The sequence below is a fragment of the Diadema antillarum genome, unplaced genomic scaffold (genome assembly GCF_040938485.1).
Source record: "Diadema antillarum isolate AM-2024a unplaced genomic scaffold, OU_Dant_1.0 seq00001949_RagTag, whole genome shotgun sequence".
Taxonomy (NCBI): Eukaryota; Metazoa; Echinodermata; class Echinoidea; order Diadematoida; family Diadematidae; genus Diadema; species Diadema antillarum.
Genome location: NW_027272609.1, coordinates 149,811 through 165,090, shown reverse-complemented (window position 1 = coordinate 165,090; position 15,280 = coordinate 149,811). Strand labels below are relative to the sequence as shown.

Below are 15,280 nucleotides of genomic sequence, written 5' to 3'. Positions count from 1 at the left end.
GCACAGGTTGGCAAACAAATGAATAAATCTGAGTTTTGTGAGCTGCTTTGAATGTCTGTTTGCTCGTTATACAACTTGCAAGATGCCATGGCTCTGGAACGTGACATCGTCAGGTGCGGAAAGGACAAAACGTGCTTTAGATTTAATATCTAGGAGTAATATCTTTATTCAATGCAAGTTTGGATAAGTGTATTTATATGTAGTGTGGGGATGAGGTAAGAAGATTGAAACTGAAAGAAAATAGGAGGTATGCTCACTGTTGTCGTATGTATATTATCTAGTGGGGAGGTATTGGATTGAGAGGAAGTCTACCTGCTGGGTCGTAGGGAAGACACGAGAAGGAGTGGAGGAGATTTCTGATTAAGACTCCATCTTCCTTCAAGCTGAGAAGAGTCTTTTCACCTCTGGCTCAACCCTGCAGCCAAAAATAAACGCACCTCGGACAAATGTTGTCAAACTGTGCATGGTCGTTGTCGGCACAGATTGACTGCATCATTTTCTGCGGTCCTCCGCTGGAGGGGTCACTTCCAGGAAAATTAAAGTCGCCTCCCGAGTCAGCGAGGAATGAGGGATAAAGCTGTGAGGAGGAGATAGCTACTCAAGGAGGCCACATCGTCTCAGCTTTGTTGCTGGGAGGAAAAAAAGGGGGAGGGGGACATGTTGACCTTCTCAAAGCAGCCATTTAAAGATGCGCTTGTTCACACATTAAGAGGTCATTAGTGGGAGTTACGAGGTTAACATAAAAATAGGAGAAAGTAAATAGACAATGCTTATTTGTAAGACTGTTCTCAGCAAACTGTTAGCATGAAGAGAAGTCTGTTTTTTACATAATGAATATTGTGTAGAATTCATGAATAAACATCAGAACAAATTTGCTTTCATTTTGAATTATGAATCCTTTGCACTTCCTATAAAGTGCACATGATATTTGGTGCCACCTTTGATATTTTCATGGAATGATGACAAAATACGAACAATGTAATGTATGGCTTGCAGGGTGGCAAGGCTTTTTGCTGAAACATACGAGATGCAATAAAGTGCTGCTGTGTATTTCAGTGTCGCAAGAGTCGCAATCAGCCATCAGTAACAAGTTTCTGTGACATAAGTGAACTATGTGCACACAATCTACTCATGTTGGCTCCGACGTTACCCCAGGGCCAAAGTTGTGTATGCATTTCATCTTTTAAAAAAAAATGAATATCTCAGCTTTGAAACCTCTAGCACGTGTTCGACATTAAAACTCACAATTTTTGCCACATTTCACGAATCCAGACAGACACGGACAGAGTGAGTAGACAGGGGAATTGTGGTGCTGACATGTGACATTTGTGTTTGGTTTCGCTGCCTGCCGGGCATCGAAGCAATATTTCATGCAGAAGAGGCAAAAAGGAACAAATATTGTGAATTATGAACGTGACAAGAGATAAAATTATTCGTGGTAAACTAATCCATCACAAGGAGTAGAAGCCATGACAGATGATATCAGTAAATTATAATCGTCTTTTTCTCTCTGGATTTCAGTTCCTGGTGTGTTAAGTCGTAAAAGACATTTTCTGTGCTCCAAGGAAATAAACCACCTTTCTAAGGTTTATGATTATTGATGTGCACATTAGAGAAACACCTGTTTCTACCCCATCCTGTTTTTACTGTTTTACGTGCAGTTTCTCCTGAAATTCTAGTTCTCCACGGATAAAAAGTTTCTCAAAATGGCACATTCGGCACTAGGGATCATAGATTTATGTATGTGCATATATTTCTGTTACCTCGGTAATCACACAATGCATATCAGGCCTTGATATTTGTATCTTGCACAAAGTGGCGATTATGTCTTCTTATTTGCTTACCCACTGCCTAGCAATATATCAGTGTTGCGATGGGTTGTTTTCGTACCTGAAAAGTAGAATGAACCGTATCATAAATTGGCTCCGCTTAAATTGTTTACGCGTGTGGTGTCATTTGTTGCCCAAGAAAAATAAACATCAACCACATATTTTTTTTTACCCGAAAAAGCTATTAATATCATTGGTTTCATTATATTCCTTAATTCTGTATGGTGTTATGCACGACTGGCATTCTCGCCTGACTGTCGTGTTTTTGTTTGTTGTCATTTCAGGCATGACGTACACGCAGCATGACCATGGTCGTATGTTTGCTTTGCTGATTGACAGCTGTGTTGATCTTGACTCAACCAAGATTTGAGAAAAATAAAACCGTGAAAAAAGGGCACGTGGTAGCCTATGCCTATTATCAGAGAGTCATTCACCGTCATGCCAACCATGGTTTGTGTATTAATCAGCACAATAACAACAGAAAAGGGAAGAAACAAAAAAACTAGATAAAATTGTGTTGTGGTGATGAAGTTCCAAATTGCAAGCTTAAACATAATTATGTTCCCCTGCCATGTATGAAATATATAACCAGACTGATATGTCACACCTCTCTCTCTCGTACACACACACACACAGGCACATACACACATACATCACATACACACATACATCACACAAATCTACGTAACACACGCTCACGTGCATGCTATCAAAAATGTACTGGAGAGCAAAAAGGAACTTACTCCTGCGATGTCTTATGGTGTTCTTCTCTTCTGTTAGTGAATGTATGTGATTACTGTCTAATAGTGCTTTGATCTGCCCATAAAGGTGATGGCTATTAAACAGCTCTGTGCAATAATACACCAGCAGATGAGTGAATGAACAAAGATGACCTTTTTTTTGGGAAGGAGGGGGGGGAGGTATGGGGTTATGGGACCATAATTACTAAACTATATCTTGCATACCTCACATTTTTGTCACCATATCCACAATGTATTCTTATTGACCATTGTCTGTCAAATCACTTGAAAATATATTTGCTGCTGTTTTTGTAGCAGAATGAATTTGTGGTTGGCGTATAGGAAAGGTAGCTAAATATTTGCCATGCATTTCAACTTTGATATGTCCATGGTTCATTTACCTATGTTTCAAAAAAATGCCTATTTAAATACATCTCCTTATATTTGCAATCGGTTTTCTTGATAAAGGACTTGATAGATTTGCCAATGGTATTTATAATACATATCCATTGTTTGTATTTTTTCTTCAGGCAATGGGGGTGGAGGGGTAGTAGGGGATTGTTTAATGTCCAGAGTGAACAATTTATTTTCCCATTAGGTCTATGCTTACCTGTGGCTTTGAGGAATTTGATTAGCATTCCAGCTCAGCAGTGGAAATTATTTTTCTGCCTTCCGCTTTTCCAATCAATCACACAAGAGGACAAATCCAGAAAGGGTCCATTTACAATTTGGGGGAAACTCATCATAATTGCTGTCATTACTCTCCGTATTCGTCAGTGCTCTCTCAACATATTTCCTCAATCTTGAGCAGAATGGTGGAGGAATAATGCTGTACAGAAATGGAGCACATCATAGAGAATGGTGGATCTGGGCAACCTATGCAGGAGACAGGCAACCAGTCCTCAACCCCAAAGAAGGAGCAATTTGCCTGTATGACGTGTGGGAGAACCTACAGCCACAGGAGAAACCTCCTCAGGCATCAGAGGCAGATGAATCATCAGAAAGCACACGAGAAGGAACATCAGGGGCTGGCAGCAACTGAAACAGAAATGCAACACAAAGGCAACCAGTCCTCAACCCCAAAGAAGAAGCAATTTGCCTGTAAGACGTGTAAGATAACCTACAGCACCAAGAGAAAGCTCCTGAAACATGCCAAGATACATTTGTCGCAAAGGCCTTTTCAATGTGACATCTGTGAAAAGTCCTTCAGCAGACGATTACTCCTCAAAGAACATACCGCCTCACACCAGTGAGGCAAACCGTTCGCCTGTGAAATCTGCAACAAGACACTCCGCATCCAGACCAAGCGGAAGCGGCACATGAACACTCACAGTGATTAGCAGAAGATTACAAGTGTAATGTCTGTAAACAACAGTTCCTAGACAAGACATGACGCAAATCTCTCGTTTGAAGAGGCTACACCCCCGTAAATAATGCCAGTGTATATCTTGGCAATCAATGACTTAAAATCAAAGATATAAAACACCTGTTTCTTGACCCTGGCCTAATCTAAGCATCAGTCATCGCCACAGCGCCACAGGGGGGGGGGGGGGGGGGGGGGGGGGGGGGGTGGCACCGCGAGAGGAGGAGATTGTTTTGGTTTTGGCATGGGCTATGTAGCTCCATGGTGCGTGTGTGTGTGAGTGTAGAAATTCAGCGTATGCAGACAGAGCATGCCTGTACTGCATTGACCGGAACTATTGTCATTCCATTTTGTCTCTCCCCCCCCCCCCCCCTCTCTCTCTCCCTCTCTCCCTCTCTCTCTCTCTCCCTCTCCCTCTCTCTCTCTTTCTCAATGATCCAGTCAGCAGGCTGATTGTAACCAGGGAGGTAGTCTCACCTCCCCGTTGTAACTCACTGCCAAATAGCACATTGTCAGCACCGGCAAACTGGCAATGCTCTCCTTCTTATTCCTGTATTTTCGTTATTTACGGGTCAATTTTTTTCGTTCGAAATGTAAAATGGATGACTATAGAATTTCTCAATAGAATATAAAATTGAAAACTTTAGAAAGGATAGAGAAAATTGAGTTCACTTTGAATGGTCTGCCACAGGCAGATATCCTTATCATGCTCTTACGTAATACGACAGCTGCTGGAGTCATCAAACCCTGGCTTGGCCTCCAGGTTTGTCACGCCGAGCAGAAAGTTTAATTGCAATGGACAAATACTTCGACTCCCAACTCCAAACGAAAAGTCTTGAAAGCGGTATAGAACCCCACTTTGGGGACCCCCAGTTGGGGACTCGCCTCAAACGAGGGATTGACGGCATGGGGCTTCGAGTTTGCCAGACCTTCGAGGGGAGCAGAAAAAGGGCCTGGGAGATCTCATGATTTGATTTCTTTTTTTGAAAGCTAAACTAGACTCTAACTTCATCTTTGCTCTTTGCTGCAATTAGCAAAGACAACATAGAGCTTTAGAACTGTGAAACCGTTGATTCATGCATTCTGGAGTGGACTTTGTGTAGCAGAATTTATATTATGAGGATTGTCGGCTGCGTGTTGGACTTATTGATGCAGATGTACATGAACAATAGAAGCTGTAAGTGCAACAACTTTTCTGGAAATTTTGCAACAAACATGCAGAGATTATATCACCTGGTTTACTGGACTCCACAGGATAATCCTATTGTTCTTCTTTTTTTTCTTTTGAAATCATGAATTTTCATCTCTATAAACATGCATAGTTACATACATATTGTGTACATGACTTCAGAAAGAAACAAGCTGCAATGCATGTCTGACCAATAAATTTAATTTTACCTGACTTAAAAATGGCGCCCCAATGCCTTCTTCAGTAGAGTGTGAGCAATAACAGTGTCAAAGTAAGGTAAAAATAAGTCAGTTCTGGGTTCCACTTTGAGCATGAGCTGGAAAAAATGATCTGTACCAGCAGAGCATGTTGGTTTTTAAATTCCTGTACTGCATGGTACCTCGGTCTTGAGAGAACGTACGTTTTCAATTCTCTTAGAGGTGTGTTTCGTGTGGAGACTGGTCGATCATTTGTAATAGACTAATTTCTTGGGGTCATCCCACTAGACTGACATCCACGAATCTTACAGCTCATGAGTTCGACATTGAAAACAGGTCCATGAGTCGTACAGCTCACGAGTCACACAGCCCATGAGTTTGACACTACAGCTGTATAGGCAAATACAGTGTAAAGCCCGTAAGTTCCACACAATAGTAAACAAAGCCCAGGAGTTCGACAGAACAACACAGGGCGTATTGTGTTGGTATCGTGGGCCTTGTTGGCTTAGTGTTGAACTAATGGGCTATAATATGACTCGTGAGCTGTGTAACTCATGGACTGTTCAACTTGTGAGCTGTATGACTTGTGGAATGTATCATTTGTGGGTGTGGGTCTAGTGACATGCACCCAATTTCTTTTGGCAACGATGAACTCATCAACCATTGAAATTCTAAATACTTGTACATGTACTCTGTTTTCTGGGGAAGGGGGTTCCCTCCCCCCCCCCCCCCCATCTCTCTCTCTCTCTATCCCCTGGTGCCAAGCAATACATGTACTCTGTTTTTTGGGGAAGGGGGTTCCCCCCTCCCGATCTCTCTCTCTCTATCATATTAAAGGGATAGCAAGAATAGATAGCGAGAGATAAAAGTGAGAATTTGGCTTTTAACTTCTTGTGAGATACATACCAAGAAAACACTTATAATACAGTACAGAGCATACTATTTTAAGAGGAATTCAAAGTTTATTTGATGAAAATCAGGTCTGGAATCACTGAAAAAAATAAAGCGAAATGTTTGGGTCTCACAATTTATTGGAATCGCTGTGTTTTTGACATGTCAGCCAACATTTCAAAACCAATATTCATCAAATAGTCTAACAATGTAGAATTCTCAAATAATTACATGTTCTCTTTTTCATAAGTGGTTTCTCATTTTCTCTCCAAAAAAAAAGGAAGAAACATGGAATTAGGTCTCAATCAAATCCACACAATCCCTTTAAGAAAAAAAAAAAATAATGCATACATTTATTTTTTATTTTTCATACTAAACAGATACCTCTTCATGCTTTTGGTTTACATTGTGATATGCATAATTATGTATAGACCCTATTCATTTCTTGTGTTTGATGGTAATCCCCGAGTGTGTTAAAATATGTGTATTTATGCATTTCAGTATATAAATGTAGGTATGACAGTTGAAATCCATTTTTTTTTTCTTGAAAGAAGTATATGTACCATGTTTATATTATAGCTTCCAGGCTTATCCCCAGGTCCTCCTCTAATGAGATAATGTGAAAATTGTCAGAGTCTTATCTTCAAACCCTACAGACCTTTTTTTTTTTTTTTTTTAATGCGTATGTTACGCAAGCATTAGTGCTCGTTTTATCATGGCAATTTTGAAAGCATGCAGGTGTAACAATTCTGCCGTCAGGTGCATGATGCAAGTATGATGTTGTCTTACTTGGTTTCTCTCTTTTTCTCGACATTTTGCTCCTTTCTCTGTTCATGATTGTATAGAAACTTACACATGCTCACACTCGTACACTATCATAGTACAAGTGTATATGAGTGATGTACACTGTATGTATATCATGCATTATATATATGAAGTTTGTTCGCAAAAATCGATAAGTCCATAATTGCCAAAAGATATTTGCGATTAAAGGTCAAGAAAAATAAAGAGAATAATATACCTTGTACAAAAGAAAATGTTCGCTTCTTTTGACCATAACTCTAAAAATGTACCTTGAAGTGACCAATATATCATTCAAAAGGTATTATTTTGTACTTTATGACCGAGATCGTACTTCAAAATCCTCTTCCAAAAATGGACTTGTTGGTTTTTGCAAACAACAACAAAAAATCCTTCATATGTGCATAATATATATATATATATATATATATATATATAATCATACATATGTATAATCTGTATACATGTACATGTATGTGTTGTTGTTTATGTTTTGGTTATGGAAAAAAAAATGGAACAGAACTCAAGCTCATGCTCTCAATACCAACAGTTTATTTTCACACACAACTTGAATCAAGAACACAAAGGGGTTAAACAAGGCAATGTGTTTGAAAATAAACTGTTGATATTGACAGCAGAAGTCTCGTGATTTCAAATTTCAATATGTGTTTATAAATAAATATATACACATGTATATGTATATGTGTGTATATATTATGCTGGATCCGCCTTCAGGGATACATTGTACAATGTATAGATATGCTATGTATGTAAGCAGCAAAGCATGCGCGATTGAAAACTACAATACAGGGGTGGTATTCTGAGACCGTTTTATCTCTGTTGTAAGTCTGTTATAGCAAATCGGTATTCTGAACACCGTTTTATCTCTGTTGTAACTTCTGTTGTAACTTCTGTTGTAACTTGTGTTTTATCTTGCGCACTCTTTGCCTGCGCATACCATTGTCTTAGGGTATGCGCACGCGCGTAATAGTGGGCGCAAATCTATGTACCCATTGGATTACATGGTATTCTGAAAACTGTTTTATCTTTTGTTGTAACTCATACCACGTGTAAATATATGCCTCTGAGATAAAACAGGGTGGAGAGTGTTTTATCTTCGTACGCGACATAGGATACTAACATCATGGCGGCAATCTTTCTAGCGCAGAATTATCTCGGCCGCGAAGAGAGGAGATATAGAAATCGCATCAATCTTGCGAACATTCCCGAGGCATCATTTCGAAGAAATTACCGTCTCGGGGTGAATGAATTTGCTAACATATGCGACGAGATAAGACATGATGATATATTCGTGCATCATTCCGACAGAGCACTTTCTGTTGAATTACAGGTAAGTCTATGATTTTTTTTTCGAGTTTGTGTTTTATACATATTGTACAGTGTACATGGAAAAGAATGACAAAAGTAATATAATCTACCTATATCAGGGAAAATAAAACTACATAACTATGCATAGATTTTTTTTTTTAAAACACCGTTAACTTAACCAAATATTAAAACTATGTCGCAAAGTATGCCCTAATTCTAAGTCAATTATCGCCTTCTTAAAGCTTTTGTTGTTCCATTATTGACTTATTCTATTTAAGTATCAATGCATGTAGGCCCCTATTCTGAGGTTTATTTTACATGTAGTAACAGTAACCGTAGTCCTACAAGTACAAGCAAGTAAATTAGATCTAGGTGTCAGTTCTATGTGATGAATTTAGTTTTCAATAATTTTGTACACGCATAAAGACAATCTTATGGTATTATGCGTTTCTAAGGACTGACTATTATTATTATTATCATTATTATTATCATTCATTTCTGTAAGCGACAGACCGTATAATTTGCTATCAGTACATCTGTTGAAAATATTTCCATCATATTCTCTCCTCCAACGTCACCGTAAAGCGCATAAGCTCCAGTCACTTTCTTATTAGTCTATTGTCGTAAATGTATTCGAAATTATGTATAAGATTGCTTATGATATGATACTTGGATAATTTTTAGAATATAATGATGGTTTATTATGGAAATAAAATGAGTGAAAGAATCAGACTGGACAATTTATACGACTATCAGTTACAAGCACTTACATTACATTATTTCATGCTACTTTCATTTATCTTATTACAAATCTTCTTTGTGCCCCCCCCCCCCCAAAAAAAAGGCTTATACATTTCTATAACTCTTATTTCCAATCACAACATAAGGTAGCGACAACGTTGAGGTTCTTGGCGAGTGGAACTTTTCAAAACGTTGTGGGGGACGTCACGGGTATCAGTCAACCTTCCCAGAGTCGATGCATCGCTGCTGTGACCGACGCCCTTGCTGACAGAGCAGGTCACTACATCAACTTCTGGCGGCATGGCAACGCAGCCACAAAAAAAGCATCATTTGCTGCCATGGCTCGGATGCCGAACACCCTTGGGTGCATCGACTGCACCCATATTGGCATCCGATCGCCGAAGGATAACGAACATGCGTATGTCAACCGGAAGGGCAGACATACCATGAATGTCCAAGCGGTGGTAGATTCGGATCTCCACTTTTTGAACGTTGTTGCAAGGTGGCCGGGGTCTACCCACGACTCGTACATCTGGGATAACTGCCGTCTCAACGACGAGTTCAGAGAGGGACGAATGCCTTCTGGTTGGCTTCTCGGTGAGGATTTCAGTCTATTAAATAGATATAAGGAAAGTAATTACTGCCGACCTCACTTAAAATACGGATAATGCACTTCTGAAAGTTATAGTCCTTCTATAAAAGAAAATGTATAGTCAAACAGATTAGATTTTAATAATAACCGTATATTTTGGTGTACACACTCATACATCATATTGAGAAGAATGATTAACGACTTTTGTTGAAACATATTCATGCAGTGGAAAATATGAGAGAATAGAAATACATTGTTTGTATAAATGTTCTCTGTTGTAATTCTACAGAAACACGTTTGACATTACGATCCTTTTAGTTTCGTATTGTATATTTGTCCAATTACGTCATATGAAAATGAATGAATGCAATTTCTATTTCAATTCCATGTCAAATACATATAGGGGATAGTGGCTACCCCCTCCAGCCGTGGCTTCTTACGCCAATCTTGCGGCCACAAAACGACTCGGAGGAGAGGTATAACAGAAGCCTTGTCCACACCAGAGTGTGTGTGGAAAGAGCGTTCGGCGTTTTGAAGGCACGCTTCCGCTGCCTTGATGACTCCGGAGGAGTTCTCTGCTACCCAGTGAACAGGTGAGGTATCGTCAGTTTTGAGATTAATGAATTGCTCTTTAACAAGACATTAAATCCAATAACGCAATGGAATGGTGAACTCGAATGTCTTCATGTCCTAATAATAATGAATAGAGACTTACAATAGTTGCTTATACGATATGCCAATCTGCATGAATTTTGTCACGTTTTATAGAAAGATATTACACTTAAAAAAAAAAACATTAACATACGATTTGAACGCAAGTTTCCTCTTTCAATCATGCGTTTGTTATTGATAAAACTGGTAAATGAACACTTTGATATTGTGTACTTCAAAAGTGATCGTAGTCAGGAGTAACTTTAGTAATCTGATACAGTGCAATAAAAATGATTGCCTTTTACTACTTGCCCCGTCATAATATGAAAACTTTACAGAGGCATTCAAATGAAGAATGTAGTCGCTTTGCCTATTGTGCAAGTAATTCACAACTTGCTCTTAATCGCCGAGTAAATGAAAAAAAAGAAAAGAAAACAGAGCCTCGAAGCAATAAGTGTTATGTGTTGATCATTCTACGTGTAATGTAGATCTATATTGGAATGCATTGTATGTAGTTCATCTGTTAAGCAGTGATCATTATTATGAAAAAGAGGAAAAAAGTTAAATCAATCAGAAAGGTTATAATGGGCAATCCGGTCTACAAAAAAAAAATGAAATAAAGGAAAATGAAGAAAAAAAGGGAGGTAAAAATGAAAATAATTAAGATTATAAAAAAGGATAAAACTATTAGAAAAAGACAGATAACAATAGCGATAAGAGAAAGAAATACAGTAAAAGAAGGGTCGAAAGTAAAGTGACATGATTAAAAAAAATGTATATTATATATATATATATATATTTATTTATTTATTATCTTGGAATTTTCTCCGTGTTTGGACTTCGACGAATGTTATAATCATAAGAAGAATGAGTCTCAAATACGTCATCTCTAGATCCAACTGGAAGGTTAATTTTTGTTCACAAAATTTTCAATCTGCCTCGGGCCTTCGTCAGTATAGGATTTACAGATGGTGTATAGTATAATTGAGACTCATATTATATATATAATATGTAATATACAATATAAAATATGTAATATATAATATAAAATATGTCATATGTAATATATAATATATAATATGTAATATATAATATATGATATATAATATATAATATATAATATAATATATATTATATATATATATATATATATTATTTTTAGAATATATTGTAGTTGCTCCGCGTATTGATAAAACTAGAAATAGCAATAATAATGTCACAAAAGAGGAATGCATTAACTACAAAATGCTTTCATTTTAATTCAAAATCCGAATTTTCGGGGCTTCCCCCTTCGTCAGGGATGACGGTATGATTCGCACTGTCATCCCTGATGAAGGGGAAGGCCCCCCAAAATTCGAGTTTTGAATTGAAATCAAGGCAATTGGCATTTGATGCATTCCTCTATTGTGAAATTATTATTGCTATATCTTGTATATTATATATATTATTGCACATGTTGAGATGATAATAACTACGTGTTTGTATTTTTGTTCGTGTGTGTGTACATTTGTTTTTATTCGTTTTAATTTTCAATTAAAGTAATTCATGTTCACTCTTGCATATTTCAGAGTATGCAAAATTATCATGGCCTGTTGCCTACTTCACAATCTTTGCCTGGAAAGGAACATTCCTTTGCCAGAAGACGCGCAGGAGAATCACGCCGGCCTGGAAGACCGAGAAGAGCAACACCATCAGCCATACCAAGCCAACAACAACCACCGCGAAGGACTCGATGTGCGAAATGCACTCGTTCAGACTTGGTTCACACGTTAATCATCATTTAACTCATCGACATCTCATTGTTTGTGGTTATATGATATCCATCTCTCGTTGACGTACTTGTTTGAATGCAATGCTTCCATAGGTACAGATTTTAGTCAGTGTATTGACATATAGTAATATCTTGACTACAGAAGACTTTTTTGGGGTGAGGGGGTTGGGATTGTAACGGAGTGATATTTTCATATTGTGCTAAAAATGGTTTAATTAGGTAATTCAAAATGTCAATTTTGAATGTGAAAGTATGAAGACATTTAAATGTATAAACGTTGTAATTCCAAACAAACATACTGCGCATTAAATCATTATGTTTTCTAACCTGGTGAACCGCAAGATTAAATAATCATTGATGCTATTATTATCTGAAATGCATGTATGCATACTTGTATCTACACGCGTACATGATAACAGTGCCAATTTACAACAAGCGTCAGTTTTTATAATAACACAAGACAAGTGACACATTCAGATTCTTCTATATGGGTGCGATTCATGTTTAATGAAAAGAATGAATACACTGCGTCCATTTCTTGACGTTGGGCCTACAGCATGCGGTTGTCTTACATCTGTCCGAACCCATTTGACGAACACGGCAGCGAATCACCAATTCTGTTAAAAGATATCAATGAGAATATTGTCTACAACAAAGTCGTAAAAATGATGTAAATGTCTGATATGAGCTCCATTTCCTGTATATATCAAAACTGAAAGTAGCTCTTTGGAAACGTGAAGAATAATTTCCAAAATGACGAAATACATCCTGATGATGTATTTTCCTCTTCATCGCAAATTATGTTGTTATGTTAGCCTGTTGTAATGCAGTAAAAGTTTGGATGAGACAAAGGTAGCAATACATTAAAAGGACTGACTACCTTATCATACTCTGAGTTTACATTATGTATTGTGTTTGCTCTTGATCATTTCTTTAATATAAAAATTCCCATTTTTATGTACACCTTATATAATTCTAAAGAATGCAATAGGATATTATACCCGAGTCTTCTCTCCTCCAGCCTGACTCGGTATCGCTCCAGCTCTAGTCGTTCTCTTTCTATTGAAAGTCTTTCCCGCTCAACTTCAAGGCGCTCTTCTTCCATACGCAGCCACTGCTGCCACACATCAAAGAAGTCTTCACTCTTCCTCTTTTTCCTTTTCTGGGTCGGAGATGGCGTGCTTTTAACTGAGATGGGTTCAGAAGACCCTTCTGGATCTTAAAAACCACAACAAAGATGGTTACGAAAGATAAGATAGTAAAAATAAACAGATTATTTAAGAAATTAAATAGAGAATGTCGAAAATATTATTATTTACTGACACTGCATCCTTGTGATTGAGCCTGTATAGACTCCTACTCCAAGATAATCTTATTTTGCTAAAAGAGTAATGGGTAGCATTCAATGGATGCATTTTGAAACATCTTTAAAAAATGAAAGAAATGCACGTGATTAAAGATTGTGTATTTTTATTTGAATACGACACTATACAATCGCAATTGCAACCTTAATGAATATTTCCATACATACATGGTATTACGTCATGTTGCATGTAAACTAAAACTTGCCATACATAACATCATATTTTAGGCAAACATGAACTTTTTAACTGGTCAGTTGATAAGCACAATACGACAATACGCCAACTATAAGGGTTTGAACTTGACTAGGAGAGGAATAAGTTTAAAGAGTGATAATGATAAATCAATATAGACTTTAGTCTGCAGCATTTTGTAAATACATACCAGTGGGAATGACTCCAGATGCGAGACTAGCAAGCGTCTGCAACGCATGGTCTTCGTCACTTGAAGGATTATGAACCGGCTGGACAGGACATGCAGGACCTGAATGAATGACGATGAGATTTTAGAATTGTATGGTAGATAATTTTAAGTCTTTTAAAGTGATGTGAATAATTTCAATCATGCTGTTACGTGCATGCGTTCATTACTTCTTCTTTTTTTTTATGAGAGGGATGACTGACACTGTACTCTCTCTATGGATCAAACAACCCCCAGTTATATCCTACCTTATTCACGCCTGTGCATGTAGAGTATTAAATGTAAAAAGAAATAAACAAATCTTATATTGTTATCAGACTAACAAGATCTTCGCACAGTCGTAGATTCCCCACTCACTTATACAAATTATATTAATTGTCCGAACATTTACGGTATCGCTCCCCCCCCCCCCCAAAAAAAAGAAGAGAAAGAAATAATCAAAACTAAACTAAACGAAAAACAAATACGAAAACAAAAGTTACCTTTGACAGGCGTTTCAAGGCCTCCTTCAACTCCGGAAACAACTTCTTCTCCCATTAAGTCTAGAAGCTTCTCCTCCCAATCATCCAAAGACGGAGGAGCTGGACCTCCACCAGTTCCTTCCTCGTATCTCCTCCTCTTACTGGCTTTCTTCTTCACTTTGCACTTTTCTTGTCTCAGCTTGGCCTTCATTTCCTCTGCACCTCTGTTCTTGCCACACACGGCGTTAACACTTTCTGTTACCATATCCCACGCTCTTTTCTTCATTCTGTACGTCAGATTAGCTGACAAGGGATTTTTTATGATATCCTCTCTTGCTGCAACCTCCATGACCAACCTTTCTACTTCCTCTGGGAGGAAATTATCCGCTCGTTTCTTAGCCATGTCTATTCGATTGTGGCGCTGACAGAAAACATTGCAAATTCTCTCATACACGTGTGTGCCAAGCAGTCAACTAAACGATGCGCCAACGCCAAAAATATGCGCTTGTTAAAACGCGCATAGTTGAGGCAAGGCGCGTTCCCGCGCCTTTGCCCAAGGTAGCAATCTCATTGGTCAAAACGTCTCGGATTCCACTTGCAACAGTATTTCCTATTGGGTATGGTTATTGCGAAGGGCGTGGCTTTCATGACTTACAACACCGCTAAAACAGTTTTCAGAATACCGAATAACGACTGTTTTAGCGGTGTTGTAACTCACGGACTTACAACAGTAGTTACAACAGAAGTTACAACAGAGATAAAACAGTGTTCAGAATACCACCCCCGGATATCATTTAAAACATTGAGTCAATTGTTTCTCAAAGGTTGTACAGGTACGTCTCTGTTATGAAGTAATATGTGTAGGCCTATACATGACTGTATTAAATGTGCACATCATGTTTCCCTAAACAGTTGGCTCCATTTGATTTGGGAATACATAGTT

The 15,280-nt window shown here is 38.0% G+C and overlaps 1 protein-coding gene across 1 annotated transcript; it reads left to right on the top strand.

Annotated features, from left to right (window-relative positions):
• The first annotated feature begins 9,427 nt into the window (after positions 1 to 9,427).
• On the top strand, positions 9,428 to 12,096 carry LOC139713341 (putative nuclease HARBI1). The gene is made up of 3 exons (XM_071625086.1): positions 9,428 to 9,677; positions 10,076 to 10,265; positions 11,892 to 12,096. Exons 1-3 carry the CDS (start codon positions 9,428 to 9,430, stop codon positions 12,094 to 12,096), a joined length of 645 nt encoding a protein of 214 aa, XP_071481187.1.
• The last annotated feature ends 3,184 nt before the right edge of the window (positions 12,097 to 15,280 follow it).

Bases quoted from the DNA above. Each gene is read 5' to 3' on its own strand.
- LOC139713341 (XM_071625086.1), top strand. From the start codon at position 9,428: ATGCCGAACACCCTTGGGTGCATCGACTGCACCCATATTGGCATCCGA. The intron at 9,678-10,075 runs GTGAGGATTTCA...AAATACATATAG, and splicing joins GCCTTCTGGTTGGCTTCTCG to GGGATAGTGGCTACCCCCTC. The intron at 10,266-11,891 runs GTGAGGTATCGT...TGCATATTTCAG, and splicing joins CTCTGCTACCCAGTGAACAG to AGTATGCAAAATTATCATGG.